The 27,815-nt window shown below is 52.2% G+C and overlaps 1 protein-coding gene and 1 long non-coding RNA gene across 3 annotated transcripts; one reads left to right on the plus strand and one right to left on the minus strand.

The window, feature by feature from the left end:
* The first annotated feature begins 4,320 nt into the window (after nt 1–4,320).
* Nucleotides 4,321–6,883, plus strand: LOC145545440 (uncharacterized). The gene is made up of 3 exons (XR_014082082.1): nt 4,321–5,878; nt 6,366–6,571; nt 6,708–6,883. It is a non-coding gene; the product is annotated as an uncharacterized LOC145545440 (long non-coding RNA).
* ADA2 (adenosine deaminase 2) lies at nt 4,715–27,815 on the minus strand. 2 transcript variants are annotated; one of them, XM_081589907.1, is made up of 10 exons: nt 27,764–27,815; nt 24,755–25,081; nt 23,025–23,250; nt 21,499–21,709; nt 11,636–11,763; nt 9,980–10,070; nt 9,138–9,246; nt 6,223–6,380; nt 5,626–5,828; nt 4,715–5,450 (listed from the first exon to the last, which is right to left on the minus strand). In XM_081589907.1, exons 2-10 carry the CDS (start codon nt 25,065–25,067, stop codon nt 5,351–5,353), a joined length of 1,539 nt encoding a protein of 512 aa, XP_081446033.1. In that variant the 5' UTR covers nt 25,068–25,081; nt 27,764–27,815; the 3' UTR covers nt 4,715–5,350. The 2 variants fall into 2 exon arrangements, with proteins under 2 accessions (XP_081446033.1, XP_081446034.1); XM_081589908.1 differs by having other exon boundaries at nt 27,492–27,815.

The raw sequence follows: 27,815 nt of genomic DNA on the forward strand, positions 1-27,815 counted from the left end.
TTATGTCTGGTTTCTTAATTTTCCCTTCCAAATGTTGTCCATATATTTTCTTTTTTCCATCTCTACGTCTAACCTGCGTGGACCCTCTAGCTTTGACATGTAAAGGAAGACCCTGCTTCCCACGAAGCACAGGTGACTGTTTCCACATCCTCTGACCCGCGGAGGTGGTGGAGGCGCCGTCTCAGAGGAAGGTGGGCAGGGTGGTGTCTATAAGCCCCGGAACGTGCCCTCAGGGCTTCTGTCACCTGGTCCTTTATTCATTCATTGCATAAATTAGCTATTTATTATATTGCAAGAGTTTTGGCTTTTTGAGTTTTTTAATTTTTTTGGCCTGGCCGGACCTTGCAGCTTGAGGGATCTTAGCCAGGCTGCCAGGGATTGAACCTGCACCCTTAGCAGTGAAAGCATGAAGTCCTTACCACTGGACTGGCTGGGAAGTTCCAAGAGTTTAGCCTAACATATATTTGAAAAGAGAGGAGGGCATGGCAATCCACTCCAGTATTCTTGCCTGGAGAATCCCATGGACAGAGGAGCCAGGCAGGCTACACTCCATGGGATCAAAGAGTCAGACACAACTGAGCGACTAACACACACCCACACACACATTTGAAAGAAAAGAATCCCAGTGTCAGGTAGAGGACCTTGTTTATTAAGCTGTGGTGTGTCTCCCCCACCCCATCCCCAAATCCTGAGTGAGACAGAGGATGATGGGGTGGGAGGAAGTGGGGGGCCCCTCAACTAAAAGCAAAGCTCAGGACAGGTGAGCAATGTGCATCTTTCATCACAGAAAAGAAAACAGAGTTTACACGTGAATTTGTTTAATTTGCAAAGAAACACAAGAAACTAGTAAAGGTGGTGGGAAAAATGGGTGGAAAGATGGGAGAGCGGGGGAGTAGAGGAGGGTCTAAACCTTTTACAGGATCCCTTTTCGTGTTTTTTGACTTTTGAAATGTGAGTCCATGTGTATTCGAACTTTTCATTTTTAATGTAACAAAATTTAAACACTGCGATGATGGCCCTACCCTCTAGTGCCGCTATGGTCTCTAAGAGGGTTCAGAGCGCAGGACGCCCACGGCAGGAGCCGGCCTTTCTTCCCGGAGCGGATGGGGCGCGGGAGCAAAGCAGGGGAGGCGGGCAGTGCAAGCGAGAAGGCCGACGCCGTGCCTCCAGGTCTGCTCGCTCACCTGGAAGGAGGAAGCGCACGGCAACCGGCGGGTCTGAACCCCCGGGAGGGCGCTGGGAGCGAGCGGCGGCGCCTGCGCTACCTCCGGTGGCCACGAGAGGGCAGCCGCGCGCCGCCCGCCGCGGGTGCTGCCAACGCAGGTGCCACAGGTGCGCACCGCGCGTAGCTCCTGCTTCTTCCTCGGACCACTTACCACCAAACGACAATCCCTGGGGGCGGGGGACCCTGGACAAAGGCTCCGGGCAAGAATCCGTTCCTCCCGGGCCACAGGAAGCCGGGACGGTTTCCGGGGCTGGAACACTGCCGAAGGCTAACCAGGGGTCTCAAGAGTGGGTCAGGAGAAGGGTCAGCCTGTCGCCTGAAGCCTGACGAGTCCGGGCCTCATTGAACTGAGACAAGAATGGAGCGACTGTCGTGGGTGGGTTAGGAGCTGATTAGCGTGAACTCCACCCTCAATAAACGAACCCCTGACAGGAGAGAAAATAGCTGCGTGTTGTAGGGTGAGCACACCTGCTGTGTGACCTGGAGAGTTACTGGCCCTCTCCGGGCCCCAGTTGAGTCCCTGTCACTTCAAGTTAGGTTAGATAAAGTGATCTTCGGACCTCTCCCAACTCTCATTCTGTGAATCTAAAACTTCCAGTCCCCTGACGCTTACCCCCCAGAGGGGGCTTAGCCCCAGGGAGGTCTGGCTGGACCAAGCAGACCTCATCCCCCTAACATGGTCTCCAGACAGTCCCTAGGAAAAGGCCCTTTGGAAGGCTGGATCCTGGCCACCCTGAAGGCTATTGGCTGAAACGCTTGGACCCAGTGGAACCCAGTATCTCTGCCTGGGCCACACCATCTGAGTGAGAACTAGGAGCTACGGTTATTTCTCATCTGAAAGTGCTCGCCACCCCCACTATGCTGCCAGACCCCACACCATGGATGAACAGCTTCCAGACACAGAAGAAAGGACAAAGAAGGTTACATTGTTTTTAGGATGACTGCTATTTAAAGTATTATATACTATGTATGTGAAAATAACAGTTATAATCCAGCAGTCTGATTTAATTTCAGCCAATAGATGCATCTACACGCAGCCAGACCTCAAGGGGTCCAGTCTTGCAAGAGGCATGGCTCATATCAGTCATTCAAGCACCTCATCTGCGGAAAGGGACATTTGGGGATCCATTCGGGGTGGGTAAGGTGGGTGACAGAGTCCTATTTGCTGGTGAGCTGTAAAAATTCAACAGGCAGGTCTTCCTGAGGAAGTTCCTGGCAGTGCCTCCCGACTATAGAAGATCGTTTCAGAGCCTCAGGCTCCCTTCCAGGCTGGAGTGCTGACCTCACTGTAACTGATCTTCTGGGCTCTGCATCTGCCTCATCCCGGATGAAAGCCCACCTGGACTGGAGCCCCTGAGGCTTCATGACGAGTTTGAAGGTCCCTCTTAGAGTAGATTTAAAATCACTAATACATAGTTTCTCTTGCAAGGGGGTGAATGCCCCTGAGATACAGCTTCAGTAACACCAGTAAATCTGTTAAGTCATTCCTGAGCACTGAAAGCCCACAGGTTTCTCTTCTTCCAAACGTTTCCCTTGTCCTCTCCATTCCCTGGAGGCATTTGGGACCAGTGGGAGGGGCCAGTGGAAGAGCCAGCAGTGGAGGTCCAAGATGGACCACAAACAAGGGCATCAGCAAATATCAAGATGCCTTGAAGACGCCTTGGAGGTCTTGGGTGCCAGGTTTTCACTGGTGGGGAACAGAGGGATATGGGAGGGCTGAGGCTGGAATCAACCCTACGGTCTTTAATAGAATTGGCGATGTGGTTATAGATCCATGGTTTATTTTAAAACTCAGATCAATTGGGAAACAGATAAAATGTATGTGTCTAAATATATATTGCATTCTAACATATATAAATTGGACTTCTCCAATGGCTCAGTGAGTAAAGAGTCTTGAAGACACAGGAGACAAGGGTTTGATCCCTGGGTCAGGAAGATCCCCTGAAGAAGGAATTGGCAATCCACTCCAGTATTCTTGCCTGGGAAATCCCATGGACGGACGAACCTGGTGGGCTACAGTCCATGGGGTCCCAAAGAGTCAGACACAACCAAGTGACTAAGCACACACATACATGTATAAGTTGTATTTATGTGTGTCTGACTATTTTTACACACATCAGTAGCAACAGGAACATCTAATGCCCAGATCAAGGCTTCTAAATATTATTCTCTGTGAAAAAGAACCAAAGCTGTTTGGAGAAATGGTTGATCTTCAGCCACAGACATGGGAAGTGTAAAATGAACCTTAAACATTTTGTTGTGTCAGAAAGCAGATAAGTGCTCAAAGAATAATAGGAATTTATCCAAGAGTCTCAGGAGCCAGCTTAACAGAGTTCCCATGGCCATGTCTACAAAAGCTGGGCATCAAAATAAATAACTGGTCATAGATTATAATCCACTCATAGTCAGAATCCATGAGCCATACTGGTAATCAACCAATTGATCAATGAGAAAAAGTTCTTCTTGCGGAAGAATGGCAGCTAATAAATATAGAAGAAATGGTAGAACCAGAAAAATCACTACGTGATATTTGTATCTTCCAGACATTTTCTATGTCATCTTTCGTGTCCTTCCGCTAATGTGACCTTGAACATCTTCCATCAGAAGGCAGGGTCTCTGCCCCCTCCGCTTGAAACTGAGAGTGTTCAGCCTAGAGAGATTTGACCCAGGGTAGCCAAAATGATAATAAAAGAGTTTTAAAAAGGAATTTGATCTCAGTCTAAGAAATATAGACTCCTGGAGTTCAAATCAGAAAAAGGTGTTTTGTGAACAGGAGCTTTTGCTACAGATTTCCTAAAACAGCAAGCCCCCCTCCCACTATGCACCATAATTTTGTTTATAAGAATTCAATTAACACAGGTTAGAAGATCAGCATGTCAGGGCCCCTCAGGAAGTCCCAGGAGGTGTGTGTGAAACCAGCTTTCCCTTCTCTGCCAGCAGCAACCTGGTGAGTTCAGGTCTGGCCCTACTGGTGTTTCTGGTTCTCTGCTTGGACTCTGCCTGTTTAACAGGAATGAAGGCACCACAGCTGGTTTGTTTTCCCAAATCAGAGACCCTACACTCCTAGGAGACCCCCGTGACCATGGCAACATGCTGCCGAAGCCCATTCTGCTATGTTCTGTTGTCACCATCCATTGAATGGAAGTCAGCTGAACTGGGACCTGTATGCCCCACCATGGGATTGGTGAAGGCTGTGAATCAAAAGGTCTTCGAGAATATCTGACTCCCTCTGGGAACCAGCCTGTGGTTGAGGACCCCAGTCAGCAGGCTGTCCAGCATCAGGAGCCTGGGCCCGAGGGGAGGTCCTGCGGGCTCCATGTAGGGGATGGGGGATAAGAAGAAGACTCACATCACTGGGCCTTGTAAAGAAGGCATTGGTTCTCCTCCACACCCAGGACCCAGCAAAGCCAGGCTGGCTCCTTTCCCTCTTTCTCCCAAGGGCCGGGCTGGGAGACGGATTTGACCCAGCTCAGCACGACAGGGCACAGGTACTCTTGCAACACGTTTATTGAGGGCCGACCAGGCAAGGGGCAGGCTAGGCTCCTGGCTCGCCGTGGATGTGAACCGGCCACGAGTGCCTGTGCAGCTGAAGGTCTGGGGGAGGGAGGCCGTGCAGAAATAAATCCATAATGACACATCGGGTGAAGTCAGGAGGAAGCGAGCAAGGTGCCCCAAGGGACAAGTCTTTCTGAGTCTAGGACATGAAACGAAGCCTGAGGATGACAGGGGGCAGCAGACGGAAGTGGGGAGAAAGAACATTCCCGGCAGAGAGAGCCAGGAGGGGCCCAAGGCCAGAGGCCAGTGTGCTTGGGTGCCTGGGGTGGGACGACATGGGAGGGACCCCTGTTCATAGGATGCTGGGAGCCCGGTGGGGGCTTGTGGGGGCGGGTTCTAAGTGCTCTGAATTGTCACAGTGGAGTACCCTGGTTTAATTTAACTTGAAACAGTCACCGCTCTGGGGAAAATGAGCCAGAGAGGGCAAAGAGAAGAGGGAGATGAGTTAGGGGCTCATGTGAGTCAGGCCAGAGTCACAGCGACCTGATGGACAAACGGAAGTGACTTCCCTGGACTCTGGACCATTGGGAGGAGGGAAGCAGAGATGGAGGGTGACAGACAGCCGTCCCCTCACTTGGGGCCCCTGGCCAGCCCAGCTACAAACTTCTGCCACCTCTCCTCCCAGGTCTCCATGGCAGACTTCTTCTCGGTCTTCGACAGGGCACTGTACCTGTGGTGGGGGCGAGATGCCCAGGTCAGCCTGGGAGGGGACCTCGGGTGCTGGCAGGGCTCCATGTCCCCACTCCGAGAGCAGTAAAGGCATAAGAGGCAGAGAAGCTCACGGGAACCTTCTGGACCTCTGCCCACACCCCAGAGTGGTGGAGTGGTTCACGCGGCAGACTCACCCGATAGAGTTGATGGCCAGCTGTTTGAGCGTCCTCAGGTCGGCCGACATCCCGCCGATGCCCATGAAGGCCTCGTAGAAATCGTAGGACAGGCCTTTGGCCCCAAAGGCCGCGGGGTCGTCTGAGCTGATCACCATGGGGTACCCGGCTGCCATCATGACGGCGGCGGGGTGGTTTCTCAGGTCGGACACCAGCTTCAGGACCTGCCCGGGCAGAGACAAGCATGGATCCTTGAGGACTCGTCACGAGGGAGGTGAGGCCGTGAGCAGGATGGGGCCCTTCTCTCCCTGTAATTGTTCTGAGCGTCAGGACGACTCTGGGCAAAGTCCTGATGCAGGAAGAGCCAGTCCTACTCAAACATCTGGTCTCCCTTGGCCCAGCTTGAGCCACTGTCCTGAGCACAGAGCCCCTTTAGCTCTGTCCACAGCTTCGCCCACGGTCCTGCCCCACTGGGGAACCTCATTACTGGGAACGGTTTAAGCAAAGGCCATTCCTAAAAAGCTTCATGAACACTGGAGAGAGAGAGAGAGTGGAGAGACACAAAGAGCAAGGGCATCATGGAGCGACCACAGGGAGGGAGGCTGGGGAGGCCGGTACCTGGTTGGAGATGGGACAGACTTCGATGGGGATGTCCTTCTTCCGGGCTTCAGCCAAGACCGCTGGGTGCTTGCTCAAAGCAAACCCATGGCCAATCCGGGTCGCGTTCAGTATCACGGCATCCAGAACATTTCTGTCTACAGAAGTTCCCTCCCAATCTGGGAATAGAGAAGAGTCTTCAGTAGGATGGATGGGACCCCAGACCTTCGGCAGGTGAAGGCCCCAGAGTTCCCAGGCAGGAAAAGGAAGAGAAATGAACATCAACACAAATGTGCACACACTTTTTCTTCTGACAACGGTGCAGAGGGGGTACGGCCTGCCTATGTGTACGTGTGTACGTGTGTAACAGGTGAGGAAGCGGAAACCCACACAGGCTTTATAGGCTAAGGGAAGGTCCTCACGTAGAGAGCAGGAAAAGTGGGTTTCAAGTCTTGGTCTCCTCGACCCACAGTCCGTATTCTTTTTTTTTTTTTTGGCCGAACCAGGTGGCACGCGAGATCTCGGTTCCCTGATCAAGGATCAAACCTGCAGTGGAAGCACAGACCCCCAACCGCTGGACCACCAGGGAATTCCCTGCCCCCATTTTCCCCATATTCTTTCTTTCCACCTTATGTTTGTTTCTAGAAACCGTTTTCTTGGAATTTTATGTGTAAGATCTTTACGGTGTGCTGCAGACTCTGTCACTGTAACGACTTGTATTATCTGCACTTACTTTAATTTCCGTCTTTAACAAAACTCCTGGGACAACCCATGGCAAGGTAGCCGCGGCCAGCAGGAATGAGCCACCCCACTGGACCTTCCGGCTGGCAGGGCCTCCTGGTTAAAGGTGAGAAGACCGTTCTGACTCTGCCAGCCTCCCCAGCAGCCTGGGATGGGGTGGGGGGCTCCTGCAGCTCCCCGCTCCCCCATTCAGGGAGATGCCCTGGAGGAAACAGCTGTTTTTCGGCTTCACTGGATGTGGTCACACCTGGATGTGACTTCACTATCTGTGACTAAATGGGGAGAGATCCCAGGCCCAGGACAGCAAGGTTGATTACGGTGAACAATCACAGCAGACCTAAAAGTGGGGCCTACCAGGTGTGTGGACCCCATTGCTGGACACCAAAAGCATCCTAACTGACCCACATGTGAAATGTGAAAATTCCACCTTTCTCTTGGGAACGAAGCCCAAGAATTCCCAATGCTGGTAAGAGCATGTACTTTAGAAGAATTTTCACTGGTTTCCTAAGGCTTTTTTTTCCAAGATGTTTTCCTTTCTTTTTTTTTTAAAGGTGCATGCTAGGTTACTTCAGTCATGTCTGACTCTTTGCAACCTCATGGACTGTAGCCTACCAGGCTCCTCTGTCCGTGGGATTCCCCAGGCAAGAATGCTGGAGTGGGCTGCCATGCCTTCCTCTAGGGGATCTTCCCTACCCAGGAATCGAACACTAGTTCTCCTGCATTGCAGGTGGATTTTTTTACCTACTGAGCCACCTGGATTTTGTTCAGTCACTCAGTTGTGTCTGACTCTTTGCCACCTCCATGGACTGCAGCATGCCAGGCTTCCCTGTCCTTCACTATCTCCTGGACTTTGCTCAACCTCATGTCCATTGAGTCAGTGATGCCATCCAACCATCTCATCCTCTGTTGAACCCTTCTCTTCCTATCCTCAATCTTTCCCAGCATCAGGGTCTTTTCCAATAAGTCCACTCTTCACATCAGACAGCCAAAGTATTGGAGCCTCCTGGGAAGCCCATTAAATATTCAAGTCCTGCCAAAATCTTCTCCTAGGACCATGTCATGGCACTGAGTTTATTTCAGAGATGACTATGGTTTCCCAACCAAACCTCAGGGCCTTCAAGGCTAACAACTGCAATGTCCCCTGCCCCGCCCTGACCCATCCCAGCTTCTCATCCCCCACAAACCATTCTTTACATCTCCTAGAACAGCTTTGATCTAAATTGGCTCCAAATGGACTTGAAATGTCTGGAAAAAGAGATATAGAGCCGGTGTGAGACCCCAGGTTTCAGCTTGGCTGTGAAATCCTGACTCTGCCCTTGGCTCCTTGGTCCTCTCAGGTGGCCAGACCCTCGGATGCTCTGAGGGGTGCGGGGCTGGGGTGCAACAGATCTAAGCCCTCCAAATCTTCCCCGAGATCTGATGTTGCAGTCGTGACCTGCTGCTTTTGCTGAGGGTTTACATGTTTTGAGGAGCGTCTGGAGGCTGAGCGATGACCAGTGAGCCCATGGACAGAGCTTTGAGGGGCAGAGAACTGGCCGGGCAGATGGTAGTTCAGAAACAAGGGCCGCCAGGCTGCTTGAGCAGAGCTGGGCCCCCTCACCCTGGTGGGTGCAGACTAAGGTCCCCTACCTCAGCCTGATGAACGTGGACAGGCAGTCCCTCCTCAGCCTGGTGGGTGTGGACAGGCAGCCCACCCCCAGCCTGGTGGGAGTCGACAGCTTCCCCCCCCCCAGCCTGGTGGGGGTGGACAGTGCCTCCCAGTCACAGAACTGGCCTGCTGATCCCTCTCCCCCCACCTCCCAGGGTGTGACTTTGCACGTGTCCACCTCGAAAGCAGGGTTTGCTCGTTACGAAATTGACATCATCAGAAAGGGTTCCCAGCTCCTTCTGATGGACCAATCACCCTGTTTCGATGGAGCCTCAGGCTCCTGCCTGCAGATGGGGGTGGGGCGCCCTCCTGGCCAGACCAGGGGAGAGCCACAGGTAAGGTGTGTGAAGCGCAGCCGCCCCAGCACCACTGTGCCCCTTCTCCGGGCGCTGCTATCAGCACAGACTCAACAACGTGCGAGAAGCGGACACGCGCGCTGAGCCACCGCAGGGCTGCCACCCCACCAGCCAGGGTCCCGTCTGTGGCCTCGGAGATACTGAGGGGCCCCTGCCCATCAGCCCTGTGCCCGATGGTGTCGCAGGCTCACCAGTCTCTCCCGCGTGGAAGAAGTAAGGCAGGTGAACGCCCTGCGAGGCTGGAATCATCAAAGCCTCCCTGTAGTCGTACAGGGTGTGGCCTGTGTCCTCGCGCCCCACCTGTAGGACAGAGCAGGCACATGGGGCACCTGCCGGTCCCCTGCCTCACCTTGCTGGAGTGCCCTGCCACCACTGCCAAGGCCTCTGTCACAGCCATAAAGAGAGACCAGTAGCAGGACTGGGGAAGAAAAGAGACCTGTGTGGCCCTGATATAACCACCTGCCTTATTTTGGGGAGGCTGGATCCTGTGAGCAGCCCCCAAGGACCCCAGGAGGACACCCTGGTCCAGAGAAAACAAGCCCTTGAGATATGCTCCGGGGCCCCGCTGGGTCTGAGAGCAAGAGCCTGAGCTGTCTTGGGTAAGATGTGCAGATTCCGGAAGGGGGGGTCAGGTGCATCTAGCTGGTTACACTAACTTAGCTTCTTCACGAGATTTAAGAAATTGTCACCTGGAAGTACAGCCCAGCTGTTATTTAGGAAAGAGGGGAATGGGAGCGGGGGCGACACCACCCAAGGATGTGCTGGAATCCCAGACAGAACCCTCCAAGGCCCAGCCACACCTCAGCTTCCAGACACCCACCCTGGGCTGCGGGTTGAAGAGCCAGGTGTCATGCCCAGTGTGGAGACCGGGGAGTGGGCACAGCCCCTCCTCATGGCCTTTCTTGTTCGGGAACTACTCTTTCCAGCCTTCTTCTGACCTCTTCTGCTCTCCCTTCACCCCCCAAGACCCCAAGGGAAGGTATCAGTGGTGCCCCTCAGCCCTTCCCTGGGGGCTTCGCATTGGGCCCATTACCAGGTCAAACCCCGCCACTATCTCAGGGAACTTGGCTCGAAGATCCATGGCTGTCTGGATGGATTTCTTGATGAGGGACTCGTTTTGGGTTCTGTGGGAGAGACAGAGAGAAACACGGGTATCAACTCCCGAGTGGTTGGCCGACAACGTCCAGGGTTCCCAGCTGCCGCATCTCAAACCCTTGGCACAACTGCACAGGACCCTACTCCATCCAGGCTGCTGCTGCTGCTGCTGCTAAGTCACTTCAGTCGTGTCCAACTCTGTGTGACCCCATAGACGGCAGCCCACCAGGCTCCCCCGTCCCTGGGATTCTCCAGGCAAGGACACTGGAGTGGGTTGCCATTTCCTTCTCCAATGCACGAAAGTGAAAAGTGAAAGTGAAGTCGCTCAGTCATGTCTGACTCTTAGCAACCCCACGGACTGAAGCCTGCCAGGCTCCTCCGTCCATGGGATTTTTCAGGCAAAAGAGTACTGGAGTGGGGTGCCATTGCCTTCTCCACCAGGCTGCTGAGTCCCTCTTAAACACGGAAATTTTGCCCAAATTCATTCCTGTCAAGGACTCTTGCTGCTCCAGAGGGACCAAGTCTCTGGAAAGCCAGTGGGGTAGGGGCCCACAGATTAGGTTTTACTTGTCTGCATTTGGATGAAGAAAAGTGGCCGTGATCGAAACTTGCCCTGTGTCCCTGAGAGATGGTCCTGGAAACGTCCAGCTCTCTGCTTTCTGGTCACCTGTGAAACCCCACGGCCACCCAGTCCCTCGGGGACACGTGGGCCTGGCCCCTGATTCAGTCAAAAAGGCCAGGGTGCTCCGGAAACCAGATGACCAAGCTACCTCATCTCCCCCAAACCTCTCTCCTTTCCAGCCCAGACCAGGGACCAGGCAAAAGCATCGCTACAGGAGCACCAAGAGAAAAGGCGCAGGCCCATGATGGGGGAAGGTGTTGGCCCACCCACTCTGATCCGTAGCTCTGTGCCCCCCTCACCTGCCTGTCCCTCCTTGCACCCACAGCAGCTGGCACTGAAGCCCTGCCCTTAAGCTCCTGCCCCCAGCCCCCAGGGAGCCTTCACCGTCCACAACTGCCAGCTCCACCCTGGCCCACCAGCTCCAGGGGCCGCAGGTCTCACCAGGAGGAGAGGGGCTCCAGGGAGGTCTGATTGCCCTCCCACCTCCCATAGCTTAGAAGGTGGGGTGGCTGCCCCTCCCCAGCCCTCCAGCTGGACACGGCACAGTCTATCCAGACTGACTGCCCCTCAACAAGAGGGAGACTCTTCCTTGGTAAAGTCAGGTGAATTCCTGTAGGCTTTCTGCTCTTGCTTGGAGCAAGGGTGGGTGTGCCTTCGCAGTGCGTGAGCATGCCATACAGATGGGGCTGCTGTGAGGCAGAACCCAGCCACAGATTGAAACAAAACCATCAAAACATTCAGGGAAAAACACTAATCCCATAACTGACCACCCAGGCCAGGGTGGGCCACATCCTGGAATTCCATGGCACATAGAGCCCATGGTGCTTGGGCCCTAGGGGTCTCTGCTCCTGGCCACAGCCTCCCTGCACCTCCTCACCCCTTTCTCCTCCTGTCCCATCCCCTCTCATCCCCATGGCTTTGCCCACAGCCTGTCCTCCCAGCTCCTCCAGGCTCAGCCTCACTCACTCTCACCTGTGATCCGAAAAAATGAGTTTGATTCCAATAAACCCAGGATGTGTTTTTGCAAAATTACGAGCCACTTCTTCGTAAGTCCTTACCAACCACTCTCGGCCGTAGACCGTCCCGTCCAGTTCATACACCTATGAGGGAAGCAGGGTCCAAGCCAGATATCAGAGGTGAGCAAGGCAGAACTCCATTCCCCACTGCCAACAATCTCCAAAGCCTGGTTGATGGCCTCTGAGGTTGACCAGAAGTCCCAGCCCTGAATGGGATGATGTTCTTGGTGCTGTGAGGCTGGGATATCTGCTTCTCATTCGGGCCTGGGTCCTTCCACCTAGAACAGTGTCTGGCAAGCAGTCGGTACTCAGGATGTGTTTGTGCAGCAAATGAGAAGCAGGCAAGCTGAGGACATGATGCCAGCCAGAAAGAGTGGTCTGAGGACCCTCTTCATCTCCCCACTCTCCCACCCCAAGACGGGGGACCCTGAGGTAGCCAAGCCACTAGGGACACCAAGATGGCATGGCCAGGGGCAGAGTGGGAAGATCCAGGGATGCACAGTGGGCTTGACAGAGTAAAAAACACAATGGAGAAGAGCAGGCTTTTTGCTTCTCCATCTCTGGGGGGTCCCGAAGTGTATCAGAATGTGCCACCCCCAAACCTGTCACTTTGTGCAGGACTATTTTGAGCTAAAGGCAAATAAGAAGCACAAAGGCAAACAGATCTCCGTGCCTGCCAGTCTGCCTCAGAGCAGGACGTATATTTCTGTCTGGAAGGCACCGCCTTCCAGCTCCTATTCCAGAAGGAGAAACACCCACCCTTACCAGCAGAGACAGAAACTGGGCACCAAGCTAGGTCTGAACAAACAAACCTGACAAAATAGCCCCTATCTTCTATTAGTTCCCCCATACACTGACCATCCCACAAGTTGCTACTCCTAGCAGCCAAACCCCCTTTCCTTTGTCTTACTGCTTCTCCACAATTTATCACCGTTTGTTAAAATAGTATATAAGAACCTGGTCTACCCACTTCTTTGGGTCTTCACTTCTTTTCCATGAAGGTGTCCATGCACATAAAGTTAAAACATTAACGTCAGATAAACTTGCTATGCCTTTTCTCCTGTTAATGTGGCTTTTGCAAGTTTAATTTGCAGTCCCCAAGAACGGAACACTGTGGAGTGACTAAGCCCGTGTGCCGCAACTACTGAGCCCGAGTGCTGCAACTACTGAAGCCTGAATGCCTAGAGCCTGTGCTCTGCAACAAGAGAAGCCACCCCAATGAGAAGCCCATGCACTACAACTAGAGAGTAGCTCCCACTCTTAGCAACTAGAGAAATGCCCGCGCAGCGACAAAGACCCAGCACCACCAAAACTAAATAAATAAACACAATTTCTTAAAGTGAAGTGATTTAGTAAAAGGGTTAAAAAAAAAAATGTTGGCCTCTGGGACTTTCCTGGCAGTCTAGTGGTTAAGACTTCCCCTTCCAGTGCAGAGTCTGAAGGGATGATCTATTCCTGGTCAGGGAACTAAGATCCCACATGCCTTGTGGCCCAAAAACCAAACCAAAACATAAAACAGAAGCAATGTTGAAACAAATTCAATTAAAGCTTAATTACATGGTCCACATCAAAAAAAAAAAAAAACACATTGGATTCAATTCAGATTATCTCAACCCTTAACTATAGTTTAATTGAGGAACTGTAAATTTGTGGGGAAGTTATTCAAACTACATACAACTTTCATAAACCAGTGTAAGATTACAAATTTCCATTGTCTGTGATATCATGGAATTAGAGAATATGAAGCTGAAGGAACAGAAGGGACATTTGGGGTCAGAGTTGCTCGAGGTCACACAATCCGTTTGTGTCAAACCAGAAACTAGGACCCAGAGGTTCTGACTGGAGATGCAGCCAGCTTTCACCTGGAGAGCCTGACTCTCTGAACAAGCACCCATGGAGCTTGTCCTATTCGCCAGGCGTTGCGCTGTCAGCTGGGTCTCATTTTAGAGATGAAGAACCCTGCTGGCTAAGGCGGTAAAGAATCTTGCCTGCAATGCAGGAGATCCAAATTCGATCCCTAGAATTGAGCAATGGCGTGAAACACGGTCACTACAAGAAACTGTATTTATTTATTTAGTTTTGGCGGTGCTGGGTCTTTGTTGCTGCATGAGCATTTCTCTAGTTGCTGAGAGTGGGAGCTACTCTCTAGTTGCAGTGAGTGGGCTTCTCATTTGGGTGGCTTCTCTTGTTGCAGAGCACAAGCTCTAGGGATCAGAAGGGATCGAAAATTTGAATCCCTACTGTCAGGAAGATCTCCTGGAGGAGGAAATGACAATTCACTCCAGTATTCTTGCTGGAGAATCCCATGGACAGAGGAGCCTGGTGGGCTACAGTCCACAGAGTCGCAAAGAGTTAGACACGACAGCAAAGACTTAGTACACATGCTCCCCTAGTACACATTTTAGAGATGAGGATTTTGAGGCTTAGAAAGGGTAAGAAACTCGCTCCTGCTCCCAGTTTACTTGGAGGCATGGTGGGGGGTGGTCTCAAAGTCTCCAGCCACCCAGGGAGAAGAAAATGCCTGGGTCCTACCCTGGGTTAATTAAATCAGATTCCCTGGGGTAGAAGCTGGTTTTTTTTAAAACTTGCCCAGGTGATTCTCCTGTATCATGGGCCTCTAGGTTTCAGTCTTGTGAGGAGCACAGTCACAGAATAACATTGTAGAAGGTGCTGCCCTCAGGATTCCCCAGAGCAGCAGCAGTAGCTTGAAACACTGCCACTACAGCAAAAGCCAGGTGGAGTTCCTAGGGAAGGGGTCTGCTGAGAATCCATGACAAAACACGGGGGGTGGATAGGGGGAGCACTAGGACCGCTGGTCACACCAGTGACAGCATCCAAGGAGGTGTCTGGGAACGACCATCCTGGGCTCCCGGGCATGTCCCCCTGACCGCAAGACCGCCCACGGGTCAGGGCCAACTGGGCGAGCTCCTGAGGATAAACCCCTGGAAGCTCTGCTCGGTAGGCTGGCCCGATCCAGTTGGAGCCTCCGATTCCAGCCATGGGGGCAGGGATGGGGCCCGGGGAGATCAGACCCGCCTAGCAACTGTTGCTAAGGACGAGTGGCCTTTGTGATGGAGCATTAGTGACACAATAGGAGGCTGGCCTAGTCCATCAAACCTCATCCCAGGCCCTGAATTAGCCCCACAAGCAGGGAGGGGAGGCCGGGGCTCAGAAGAGAATTCCAGGGCAGACGTCTGGGTTGGTAACGTGTTGATGGCTCCCCTACTCTGGAGAATGGGGGCGTCAGCCCGAGACTCTCCACGGCAAGGGGCCTTTGTTCCGGGGTCAGGCCAGAACCATGGGCAGATCCCATGCCCCTGGGCCTCCACCTTCTTGGAATCCTGGCTGGGTCTGGAGAGGGTGGGGAGAGAGGGGAGCTGGGCGGCTCCCCAGGGGAGACCCTGGAGCCAGTTGTCCCCAGGGGGCGTGGCAAGAGGGGGAGGGGGTGAGGAAGCCAACTCTCCTTGCAATTCCCCAGCAACTTCCCCAGATGCCCTCCACGGGCTCAGATCCTCTCTCCCCGCCATCTCTCCCCTTTTCCCCTCCCCGTGTGGAGGCCTCCCTCCCACTCCCTACTCTGAGAAAGCCGGCAGGATGTGACCACAGGAAGCGACCCCTGGGCCGGACCCCCTTGGGGAGTGCCTCTTGAGATGCAGTGTGGACCCGCAAGTCTCAAAGCCCAGTCCCTGCTCACTGCCCACGTGGCCTGGGCCAGGCCCCTCGACCCTTCCTCGCCTCATTCCCACGGCTGTAACGGGCAGATTATGAGGCTCAGATGAGACAGTGCAGATGAAGTGCTTGGAAAAGGTCTCAAAGTGTGGTCTGGGTCAGAGAACCTGCATTAGAACCTCAGGGTGGGGGCGGGGGTGGCTGGCTAATTAAATGGGCAGCTTCCTGACCCCACTCAAGACCCCAGATTTGGGATCCTGGGAGGTTGGGGGCCAAAGAGCACCTCCAGATTAGTCCCATGTACACTCGTCACCCTGAGTGGGATGACCACTCCTGGGGCTTCTGGAGGACCTGGGTGGGGGGAGGTGGTCTGGAATGACTCATAGTCTAACTGGGGATCCAGGGCTGGGAGGAAGCCAGTTCTAGGAAGGGGGAAGGGGAGGCGGGGCTTAAGCCAGACTCCAGAGGAGGATGGACTGGAGGGGGGAGCCGAGGCTGGGGGAGAGATGGGATTTCAGGGCAAACTGGGAATGATGGTTCTAGAAGATCCCCTGTTCTCTGCCCTGCACAGGCCAGCGCTAGGCCAGCTCACCTCTTTCCAAAATTTTTCTCCTAATGGAAGGTGGACTGAACCCTCTCTTTCCTGTTGAAAGGAGCATTTGTACTTATTGACTCTGCTCACAAGGCTGGCAAAGGTTCTCCTGGGGACAAGGTCAGTCCCACTCCCACTTCCCAAGAATCAGAAATAGGAACAAAAGTCTGTACTCAGCATTAAACCATCAAACAAACACCAGATTCTGGTAGAGATGCCCACCCTCACCTGGGATGACCTGGAGGAGGACGAACATACCCCAAGGGAAAGGGGGCCAGTCCAGGATGCACAGGAGAGTAGAGACCTGGTGGGTGGGGGGAAGGGGCCCTGACTCTCGAATGACTGGTTCTCAGGGCAGGATCAGCCACCACCTGGGCCTGCCAACCCAGCTAGTCACACTAGGGCAATAGAGTTCCTTTAGGGATGCCACCCAGGATTTAAAAATTTATCAGCTTCTGAAGGAGAAAAATATCAGATAGTTTGGCTTCAGTAGAAGTTAAGGTTTGCCTTCAGACTTCCCTGGTGGTTCAGTAGTTGAGAATCCACCTGTCAATGCAGGGGACACAGGTTCGATCCCTGGTCCGGGAAGATTTCATGTTCTGTGAGACGACTAAGCCCTGTGCCACAGCTACCGAGCCCAAACTCTAGAGGTCGTGCTCTGCAATAAGAGAACCCACCATGACAAGGGTGCTTACATTGCAAATTAGAGGGTAGTACCTGCTCACCACACCTAGAGAAAGCCCACGTGTGGCAACAGACTTAGCACAGCAAAAAATAAATAAATAAAAATTTAAAAAAAGATTTGCCTTCAACCCAAGGCAATAGAAATACAAAGAAACAAATAGTACCTAATCAAACTTACAAGGTTTTCACAGCAAAGAAAACCATAAAAAATGAAAAGACAACCTATGGAATGGGAGAAAATATTTGCAAATGATGCAATAGACAAGGATTTAATTTCCAAAATATGCAAACAGGTCATACAATCCAGCAAGAAAAAAACTGTAGAAAAATAAGCAGATGACCTTAACAGACATTTCCCCAAAGAAGACATACAGATGGCCAGTAGGCACATGAAAAGATGCTCAACATCACTCATTATTAGAGAAATGTAAATGAAAACCACAATGAGGTATCACTTCACACCAGCCAGAAAGGCTGTCATTAAAAAGTCTGCAAATAATAAATGCTGGAGAGGATATGGAGAAAAGGGAATCTTCCTACACTGTTGGTGGGAATGTAAGTTCGTACAGCCACTATGGAGAACAGCATGGAGGTTCCTCAAAAAACTGAAAATAGAGCTACCATATGATCCTGAAATCCCACTCCTGGGCATATATCCAGACAAAACTAATTCGGAAAGATACATACACCCCTATGTTCCCAGCAGCATTATTTACAATTGCCCAGATTGGAAGAAACCTAAGTGCCCATCAACAGACGAATGGATAAAGAAGATGTGGGGTATATATACAATGGAATATTGCTCAGCTGTTAAAAAGAATGAAATAATGCCATTTGTAGCACATGGATATAACTAGAGATTATCATACTAAGTGAAGTAAGTCAGAAAGAGAAATATCAAATGATATCACTTAGATGTAGAATCTAAAATAGGACACAACTGAGACTATCTACAAAACTGAAACAGACTCACAGACGTAGAGATCAGACTTGTGGTTGCTAAGGAGGGCTGGGAAGAAGAGCAAACGGCTGGGACCTTGGGATTAGCAGACGTAAACTATTACATATAGGATGGATAAACAACAAGATCCTACTGTACAGCACAGGGAACCATATTCAATCTCCTAGGATAAGCTATGGTGGAAATGAGTATTTGAAAAAGAATGTGTATGTGTAAAATGCAGTCACTTCACTGTACAACAGAGACCAGAACAACACTGTAAATCAACTATATTTCAATTTGAAATAAACAGATTTGCCTTCAAGAGAGAATTTACCAGTCAGGAAGCCTACATGTCTGGTCTAATTGACAATTTTCTCTGCAAACTATATTCTGACTTTCTTGTGTATACATCTGTCACTTATGACTTTGGTCAATGTGCGTCAGTTTCTGGAGCCCTTTTACTTCTGGGTGTACAAACAGTAGAATTTCTGAGCCTACAAAGACTATGGCATTTGGTAACAAAACCGAAATATTGCTGCCCTTGGAGTCAGTCCCTAAGGCCTTGGTTCACTCAGTAATTTGTATGAATGGGCAGACAGTCTGGAAACTGTCAGCTGGACATCACAGCCATTCCCATCAAACACTCGCTCCAACATTCTGACCTTTATAACTTTGTCTACCTTCACACCCCTAGTCAGCTCTACTAGTGGCTTTGGTGCCACAACTCATGGGGCCCCCGCTTTGAGGAGTCGGGGGAATTCCCTCCACTTGGCTTTGCAAAAGGCTTTGGGTCCCTGGCCAGGGATCCAGCCCAGAGACCCAAGCCTTCCTGGCAATCTTTAACGTGGTTAAACAGCCTCTGTTGTCCCTGGTGATTGCAGGTTGGCTTACTGGCTATCATCTCTGCATTTTGGCTTTTAAATTTCTCCAATCTGGGGTACAGAGGGGGAGGACTTGTTTGGGGCCCTTTCATGTAGGGGAAACTGGTAGGAGGTCCGTTTAGCCCACCCAACCTTAGGGAGTGCTGTATCAAAACCTGTTTTAATCCCATGAATGTCCACTGTTCCATCCCATTTCTTAACAACCATCTGAAGTTTCCCACGCTGTTGTGACCAGTCCTGTGGTCCCCCTGTGACCCTTTACAATTGTCCACCTTGTTGGGAAGAGTCCATAACAGCTCCCCTCTTCCCCTTTCCTTTCTCCAGGGCCCTTCTTCCCACTGGCTTGCTAATTAACAGACTGTCTTTATCAGCATCTGAAAGACCCATTCCATTCTGCTTCTCAAACCATTCTGTTTGTTTGAGTTAAGGTTACATTTCTTTGTATCCATCTTTTGGTCTTAACATTGGTACCAATAAGACAGGTGTTTAAAAAGAGAGGTCGATCGATTCTCGGCCTTTTGGCTAAGATCAAGTGTAAAAAGAGAGGTCACTAAAAAAATCTACCAATTTAGAAGTTTTTCCAGTTCAAAGTGTCTGCCATGGACAGTAGGATCTTAACACTAACCCACACCAATCAGGCTTTCCGTGGCTTAGCCGTGAACAAGAGGTGTCATGGGAGAGGGCAAAGAACACAGCCGCACCAGATCCAGAGAGTTCGCTCCCCAAGATGGTCTGAGAAAGCAAAGACGGTAGTGAAGGCTGAGATGACAGAGGCCCCCGTGGACGGGGACCCCTTGTGACAAACCTTCCTGGGAGCCGGCACGATTGTATGCTGCCCACCAGCGGTGACAGCCCAGAATCCCACTGGATCCGACTGGCCACTAAATGCCCTGGTGCCTGCACCTTCTGGATGGCAGGACCAGGGCAAGTTTTCTCACTGGTCCTGAGGCTAAACTCTCAAAACAGAACGAGAAAAAAGGAAAAGGCATCAGGCCAAAGGTTTTCCTCCTTACGACACAACAGAGACGGGGAAAACAGACACCATCTCTGGGAGGAAAAGGATTAACAAGCCCAGAGCTCTACCAACTTCACCAGCCATGAGGCTCTAAGCCCCAGGAACCAGCTCCACGAATATTTTCTCCTGCTGACCTAATTTTAGAAACGAGAAAAAAGACTCTTACCACTCCTGCTTCCAAAAGCCCTGCAGGCAGAGATCCGAGGACTGACTGATGGATAAGGGTTCTCACCTTCTGCCAGGGTTTCTGAGCTGCAGCAGCCTGGGGCCACCTAGGCAAGTGGCCAGCTGTCAAGGAGGGTGGAGGGCAGGTGGGGGTGGGGACTGGGAGGGACGGGGTAGATGGGGAGTGGGGGTGGCATTTCCCTCTACCTCTCTAGGTTCTTCAGCTAGTCTAAGAATTAAGCTGACATGAGACAGATAAACAGGAGAAAATTAAGCACAAGCTTCATAACACCTGTATGTGGGAGAGATCCAGGAAGAGGGAGCCACTCACCCAAATGGCTGAAGCCCTCGCCTTAAATATCCTCTTCAGCTCAAGACAAAGAAGGTGTTGAGGGTGGGGGTTTGGGACTTCAAAGGGAAGGAAGGCAATTCACGGGGTGACAAACTGCAAGTGTTTGGTGCAGGGACAATGGAGAGAGAGGACTCTGGTCTCAGGCCCTGAAGTCTCCGTAACCACACCCGCCGTATTCTCTGCAGAGTGGTGACAACTCTATTCTGGGAACAGGCCCTTCATCTAGGTTCTTTAAGAACTTAGAGGAGGACCTCCCTGGTGCTGCAGTGGATAAGACTCTACTTGCCAATGCAGGAGACACTGGTCTCTCTTCCCTGGTCTGGGAAGATTCCACATGCTGTGAAGCAACTAAGTCCATACATCACAACTACCCAGCCTCTGCTCTAGAGCCCAGGAGCCCCAGCCACTGAAGCCCGCACACCTACAGCCTCTGTCCACAACAAGAGAAGCCACTGCAATGAGAAGCCCACACACCACAATGAAAGATCGCTTCTGTTCACCGCAACTGGAGAAAAACCCGGCCAGCAACGCAGATCCACAGCAACCAAAAATAGGTAAATAAATAAAAGCGCTATTTTTTACTTAGGGGGAAGCTCAAAGGCTCTTCTTGAGTCCTATGGGCCTTGACTGTTTCTGCTCAAAATAACCCACAGGCCAAGGGACAACTTGAGGGCGAGCCGCTCCCCTGCACTACAAAACATTCACACTCCTGTGAGTCCCCCAGAGGGAGTCAGTCAGTACCTAGGACACCCCAACCCCGCCTCCCCCCAGAAGTCCTCTTCAAAGACCCACCAGGAGCATCCTCTCTTGGCCGTACTTGGCTCCCCTGGGCTCCTCATGGGACACCCACACTGCCCCCAGCCTGGAGCCCGAGACCCCCCCAGCAAAGCTGAGGTCAGCCCAGCTCATGGACCTGAGACTTTGTCGCCCTTTTCCACTGGCCAACATGCAAAGTCCTACTCAGCGATTTTTTTTAATACTTTAACACTTTGGAATATTTTTGGACTCCTCCTAATCTTTTCCATTCCTTTCCCTTTGACCTTCCTTCCTCAAAGTCAAATCAGACATCTCTATTGCCCACAGAAGAAACCGACCCCCAGGAACTTCCCAGCCCCCACTCTACATGCAACCAGACCCATGTACCAGATGGCTCAGTGTCCCTGCACTGAGGTCACCATCCTGCAGCACACTTTGACAGGAAAGCAGACGGTCGAGGACGTCCAGGCTTGAGACACTGCCCAGAGTCTAGGTCGGTGTCCAGGCAACAGCAGGCCCCGAGTGTCTGGGGACTCTGGGACGTGGGGGTCACAGGGGAAGGGAGGTGACAGGCAGCAAGGGCCAGCCCAGCACATTCCAGAGCTCCACGCTCACACGGCCCCTGGCCAGGCACCAGACCCCTGGGGGTGAAGCTGGTGCTTGGTGCTGCAGGGCACCTGGGTGGGGAGCCAGTGTCACCTTGTCACTCTGCAGGGTGACAGCAGAGCCTGGCTCAAGCAGAGGTGAGCAGAGATGGCTCACCGGGTACAGCAAGGCTCTGATCTCCAGGTGGAGCACGTTGTCCTGGTAGAACTCCTCCAGGCCCTGGGACAGGTAGTCCCGGAACACCGGTGCGTATCTCACCAGGTCCCCAATCACGGAGAAGATGGTGTTGAACTTGGCCCAGATAGCATCCTGGTCTGCGTAAGTCACGTGGGGGTTCTCCGTCATCAGAGTGAGATTTCTCAGCAGGCTGTCAGGACACAGAGGGTGAGGGGAGGAGTGCCACAGGCCGTCACCCCGGCCCTGCAAGACCCTTGCCCTGGCACCCTGATGGAGGCCCCCCACCCCAGGACCTGCACTTGCTCCCCAGGAGACAGCAGGCAGGACACACCCCCAGCCAGGCCCACCTGTTGCCTTCTGCCTCTTAGCCAGGCTGACCCCACAGAACGAACATCCCACGTCAAGCTCTCCTTAGAGGGTGTCGTGCACTGAATTGTGTCCCCCAAATTCATATGTTGAACCCTAATCCCCAGTGTGACTGTGTTTGGAGATGGGGCCTTTCAGGAGGTGGTGGTGGTGGCTTCCCAGGTGGCTAGGTGGTAAAGAGTCTGCCTGCCAATGCAGGAGACACGGGAGTCGAGGGTTTGATCGCTGGGTCGGCAAGATCCCCTGGAGAAGGAAATGGCAACCCACTCCAGTATTCTTGCCCAGAGAATCCCATGGACAGAGGAGCCTGGTGGCTGCAGTCCATGGGGTCGCACAGAGTTGGACATGACTGTGTGACTAAACCACCAGCACCAAGGGCAGAACCCTGCACGAACAGGCCCAGCATCCGAGACCCTAGGGTTGCATAGAGAGTGAGAAGATAGCTGGCCGCCAGCCCAGGAAAGAGGCCTCAGAGAAACCTGCCCACACCTTGATCTCGGAATTCCAGCTCCAAGAACTGTAAGAAAATACACTTCTCTCCTTTAAGCCACCATCTCTGGCATCCCACTGGGGCAGCCCCAGCAAGCTCACACCTGAGGTCTGATGGAAATGACTGTGGACTTGGCAGCCCAAGACATGAGTTACTGCCCTGTTCAGCCATTCTTTCACCAGCTGTGTGGCCCTGGGCAACCTCCTTACCCAGGCTGAGCGGCATTTTCTTACTCATAAAGGAAACAGTTCCAGAAAGCCCTCTGTAGATGGTTCTCTGATTAGAAGAGTTATAGTAATTCTTCATAGGTCTGTTAGGAACCTGCTCATGATATTTTCAGGCTATCTCGTCCACCTGGGACCCTCTCGGCTCTGAGAGCCAGGAATTTCATTGTCTCTACCCTTGCTGAGGGTCCAGACACAGCAGCAGAGTTGCTGATCAAATCAGGTCTAAACGTACCGGGAGCTTGCCTTAGATGGGAAAGGCATGGAACGCCATGGTGAAGCAAAGCATCCTGTACAGTTAAGAGAAAAAGCCTCCTGATTTTTGTAAGGTCAGGTGTTTCTAGAAGGGTCTGTCGCACAGGGACACCGCACGCCACCCCCACCTGTGCAGAGGAGAGACAAGCTCTTCACAAACCAACACCCACCTGTCGTCAAACTCCGAGACGTTATGCAGCCCCTTCCGAAACTTCTCCAGCAAAACCCACTGGGGACATTCTCCCGGCTTCGGGTTTGGGGGAGTCGGATAAGCAAATCTGAACCACGGGATCCCACTCCGGGTGAAGCAAACATAGCAGTAGGGCCTGTACGTGGCATTTTTCACCAGCCAGTCCGGGCTGGCGATGCTGAAGTCGTGGACGTGAAGGGCGGCCCCTGAGGGGGAGAGTGTGTGGGCGGGATTTCCACGGGGTGAAATTCCTGGGAACCCAGGGCCCTTTCCCTCTGTGGCTCAGAGCCAGCCACAGCCTCCTGGTTCCCTGACTCCCTCCTTCACCAGGAGGGGCCCTGGGTGGTCTCATTCAAGAGGCAGCAGGCAGGCTTGGAGTTGGAAGACCAGCTTCCAGCTCCTGTCAGGAGCCTGACCTCCAGACAAGTCTTCAAGTGGCCCAGCGCTATGTGAGAGGGTTTAAGAAGAGGAGCCCCACCTGCCCCCTGGCCTGTCTACCCAGGATTCTTGACTTCCCCATCCAGTTCCCCATCACCCCATCCGCTGCCTGCCGGCTCCCTGCTTCCTGCCAGCATCGAGCAGCTTCCTCCACACCTCACCCCGACTCGAGGCTCAGTGTCCACCTCCTCTGCTCTCTGGCCTTAACGCTTACCGCATGACAGCTGTCACACTGTATGAGCTCTGCCATGTTCCCTCCCCAAACAGTGAGGCGACCTTAAGGACCTCACAGTTTTTACATTTTTTAATCTCTACAATACTAAAAAAAAGCACAGAGAAGTCCTTACAAGCTGCAAACTGCAATTTATGTGTGTGTTTTACTGTTCACAGTGATGACGCATTTCTGTGGTAGTCTCAGCTACAAATGGGCACTTGCCATCTACCTCTACAAGGATTAAATTATGAGCTGCTGCAGCTGTTGGCCTTCAACACCCCTGAAAGGAGTTCAGGGTGGAGAGCAGAAACGAGGCCCTCTGTGCTCTAGGAAAAACTGGCTGGACAGTTTTCTGACAGTTGGATATTTTCAGGAGACGAGCTTATGAACCCACTTCTTACGTCTCCTCGTATCTAGAAAAGCACTGAAATCCTTCATGGTGACATCCACTCCTCGTGACTAGCAGTAACCTACACACGACTAGCAGAAACCTGCAAAAAATGTGTGCTTGATTGCAGGAACTCCCCTTCACCAAAATCACATATGTACTGAGCTCCCCACACCCTCACATCGCCACCTCTTTGGAGCAGTTTCTCATAATTATCTGAGATGCTATAGTCTTCATTTTGCCCCAAATAGAACCTAACTCACAACTCTCAGGTTGTGCATTTTTTCCCAGTGGATGGTTGCAATGAACTACGAGAAATGTGTTTGTCCAGGATGTATCCTGTTTGGTAACTTGGCCCCTGGAAAGGCTAGAAAAGAGCATATGAAAGGAGGGATGAGGTTCTTGTGGGGGACAACTTGCTGGTCCACCAGGGATGCCCAGTGACACCCAGGCCCCCTCCCTGTCTGTCTGACACTGAGTCCCCTCAGAGCCGGGGTTTTGGTTTCCAGGGTGGACAGGAACCATGTGGTCCCCCACCCCCTGACCACCAGTGAGGAGGAGCACACAGAACCCCCATGGAGTCTGCGCTCCACTAGAAGAGAAACTGCCAGCTGCAATTTAGTTCCTCTAAGTCCCCAGGGCCCCAGAATTCTCCCCTCCATGCCCCTACCTTTAGGCATCTTCTTCAGGATGTTAAACACTTTGCTTTTCTCAATGAGGTTCTTGGCCTGGAAGAAGTGCATGCTGGGCAGGATGCTCCCCCTATTCACGGCCTCATGCATCTCAGCCTCCTTGAGGGCCCTGAGCCTCTGGTTGGCCAGCTCCTCTTCCTGTGTCAGCACCAAATGCCCCCCAAGCCGCATCATCTTCTCTCTTGTCAACAGCTGGTTTCGCGTTTCATCTCCGGGCATGGATGTGGCCGGGCAGAAAGAAGACACGACCACAGCCAGCAGCAGGGAGAGCAGGGCCAGCTGCCCCGACATTGATGCTGGGATATCTGGAGGAGGAGATCACTCAGCTGTAGACTTGAGGTGGGGAGGGGGCAGGAAACTACTGATCTAAGTGTTGAACCCGGAGGAGGTTCAGTAGATTACCAGGAGGCAGCATACAAAAAACTCTTCTCCGAGACCCCAGAGAAGAGACCCCTGAAAACAGACAAGGACAGTCTCCTCACACAAACACTCATCTTGAAGCTTCCAGATGGGAGCTCGTCCTTAGCAAGCCCTGCTCACGTTCAGAGGAAGACGCCATAGACTGTTTGGGTTTTACTTTCAAATATAACCCTGGTGGCTCAGCTGGTAAAGAGTCCACCTGCAATGCAGGAGACCCCAGTTCCATTCCTGGGTCAGGAAGATCCCCTGAAGAAGGGAGAGGCTACCCACTCCATTATTCTTGGGCTTCCCTGGTGGCTCAACTGGTAAAGAGTCCGCCTGCAATGCAGGAGACCCCAGTTCGATCCCTGGGTCAGGAAGATCCCCTAGAGAAGAGAAGAGAAACCCACTCCAGTGTTCTGGTCTGGAGAATTCCATGGAATGTACAGTCCATGGGGTCGCAAAGAGTCAGACATGACTGAGCGACTTTCACTTAATAACCAGAGAGCAGAAGGTCACGAGGCTTATGAAGAAAGCCCATAGCATGAGAAAGGAACTAAAAAAATTGCACAGAGAAGGAACTAGCACAGAAAATGAAAGGAAGTCCAGAAGAACCATAGTTAACCTCCTTACAGGAATGAGAAGATATGCATCTATGAAACAGGCAAAGCACGATGTGAAAAATACACAAAACAGGAAAGAGCTTTCAGAAATTAAAAGCATGAGTGCTGAAATTTAAAACGTTTACCAGCAATATTAAAAGATGGAACTGAAGAGAAGATTTTAGAAAGTAGGACAAAACACGAGAGAAGAAAAGGAGAAGAATATTGGGTTCAGGAAACCCAACACCCAAAAAACAGACATTTCAGAAGGAAAAAGAAACAACATATGGGAGAAAAAAGGGAATAAATAACACAAGAAATTGTCTCAGGGGCTCCCCTGGCAGCCTAGTGGTTAAGTCTTCGCTTCCCAGTGCAGGGGTTGCAGGTTCAATCCCTTGTCGGGGAGCTAGATCACATTCCGCATAGCCAAAAAACCAAAGCATACAACAAAAAGAGTATTGTAACAAATTCAATAAAGACCTTGAAAAAATATTTTAAAAAAAGAAATCATCCCTGAACTGAAGATCTGCCCCGCTGGGTGTGCAAGATTTGCTGAGCACGCAGCACAGTCACTCAACAGTGATATCTCAGAAACTGAGCCCTGAAGCTACCGGCAGCTCCCAAAGAGCAGCTGGCCCGGGTGGCCAGTGAGCGGGGGCTTGTGGGCAGAAGCAAGGAGCTCCTCGGTCGGGTCTGCCGGCAGCACCTGACCAGGGCTGACTCCTAGAACCACATAAATGTGGAATTCCTAATGCACATTTGAGGGTATGCTCCTTTCTCCCGGGAAGTATTGAGGCTGTAAATGAGGCGACCCCAGGCCCAGCCCCAAATGAGCACGTCCTGGTGAGACGTCGGGCTCATCGCTTCATGTCTGCGGGCCTGTATCCTTACTTGCGGCAACGGTGAACTGGGCGAGATCAGTGCTTCTCAAAGTGGGAATCGTGTGTCAACCTCGTTCAGGCGGAATAAAATACTTATAAGACGCCATGCTCCCCATGCAGGGGGCCCGGGTTCAATCCCTGGTCTGGGAACTAGATCCCACAGGCTGCAAGTGAGAGTTTGCACGCCGCAACTAAAGAACTGAGAGTTCAAATGCAGCAATAAAGATCCTGGGTGCCGCAACTATGACCAGATGCAGCCAGACAAATAAATTAATTAAATAAATAAATATTTTTTAAAAAAATTGAAAGTGTGATCATCATCAGGACAGCTTGTACAAGATCCTTTCTGGGGCTGGCTTTCAATTATTCTAGGTGCTTATTCAGTGGTTATATCAGACTCCAGGGCGGCAGGGCTGGACCTCAAGTCTGAGACCTGCGCTTTGGGAAAATCCCTGCCACTTCACCAGGTCCTGGGATCTCTCCCCAGATGGCAGTGTTTGCCGAACCTGACGTCTCCAGGCAGGGGACAGTGACGCCGCCCCTCACACACCCCTACCCATCCCAGAGCCGTCTTATCCCACCCATGTCCTCCACCCAGGACCCCACCCCTCGTTCCCTCTCCCCCAGTGACATTGAACAGGAGCCACCACCCCAAACCTCCCACTTCGTCCTCCCCATGGACCCCACAGCAACCATGTGGCCAGCACCCAGGGCTCCTCCCACCCGGCCAGACAGAAGTGTGTCCAGCACTGGTCAGGGGCAGCCCAGCGGAGCGGGAGGAAACATCATCCCGTCCAGGTGCTCATCTCCTCCCTCTGGGGCCTGGCACTTACGCTTTTAGAAGAAGGCACAGAAAAATGCTACAAAAAACAGCTTGTTTGCAGACTAAGAAAGGAATTTGTGCATCTGTGAGCCTGAGTCACGAACTGGGGCCTTGGCAAGTGACGAAACGTGACCAAATTGTTCTGAGACCTGTTCCGTCACTTGCCCTGCCCCTCCACCCCTAGGATCACCCCAAGGGCAGGCCCCCGCCCAGATGAGTCCCTAGTGCCCCCAACCACCTACACTCCTCAGCCCCAGGCCCCACCCAAGGGACCCCAGTTACCTCGAAACAGCTCCAGAGACAGTGACTGTAAGTTCCGTTCCCACAAAGGCCC

Source organism: Giraffa tippelskirchi, chromosome 4 (assembly GCF_054371585.1).
Source record: "Giraffa tippelskirchi isolate mGirTip1 chromosome 4, T2T-mGirTip1v1.2.pri, whole genome shotgun sequence".
NCBI classification, from domain to species: domain Eukaryota; kingdom Metazoa; phylum Chordata; class Mammalia; order Artiodactyla; family Giraffidae; genus Giraffa; species Giraffa tippelskirchi.

Coding starts and splice junctions, on each gene's coding strand:
- ADA2 (XM_081589907.1), bottom strand. CDS start 25,067: ATGTCGGGGCAGCTGGCCCTGCTCTCCCTGCTGCTGGCTGTGGTCGTG. Junction 21,710..23,024: donor GTCTCGGAGTTTGACGACAG/GTGGGTGTTGGT, acceptor GTGTCCTGACAG/CCTGCTGAGAAATCTCACTC. Junction 5,829..6,222: donor TCTGTCCCATCTCCAACCAG/GTACCGGCCTCC, acceptor CTGCCCGGGCAG/GTCCTGAAGCTGGTGTCCGA.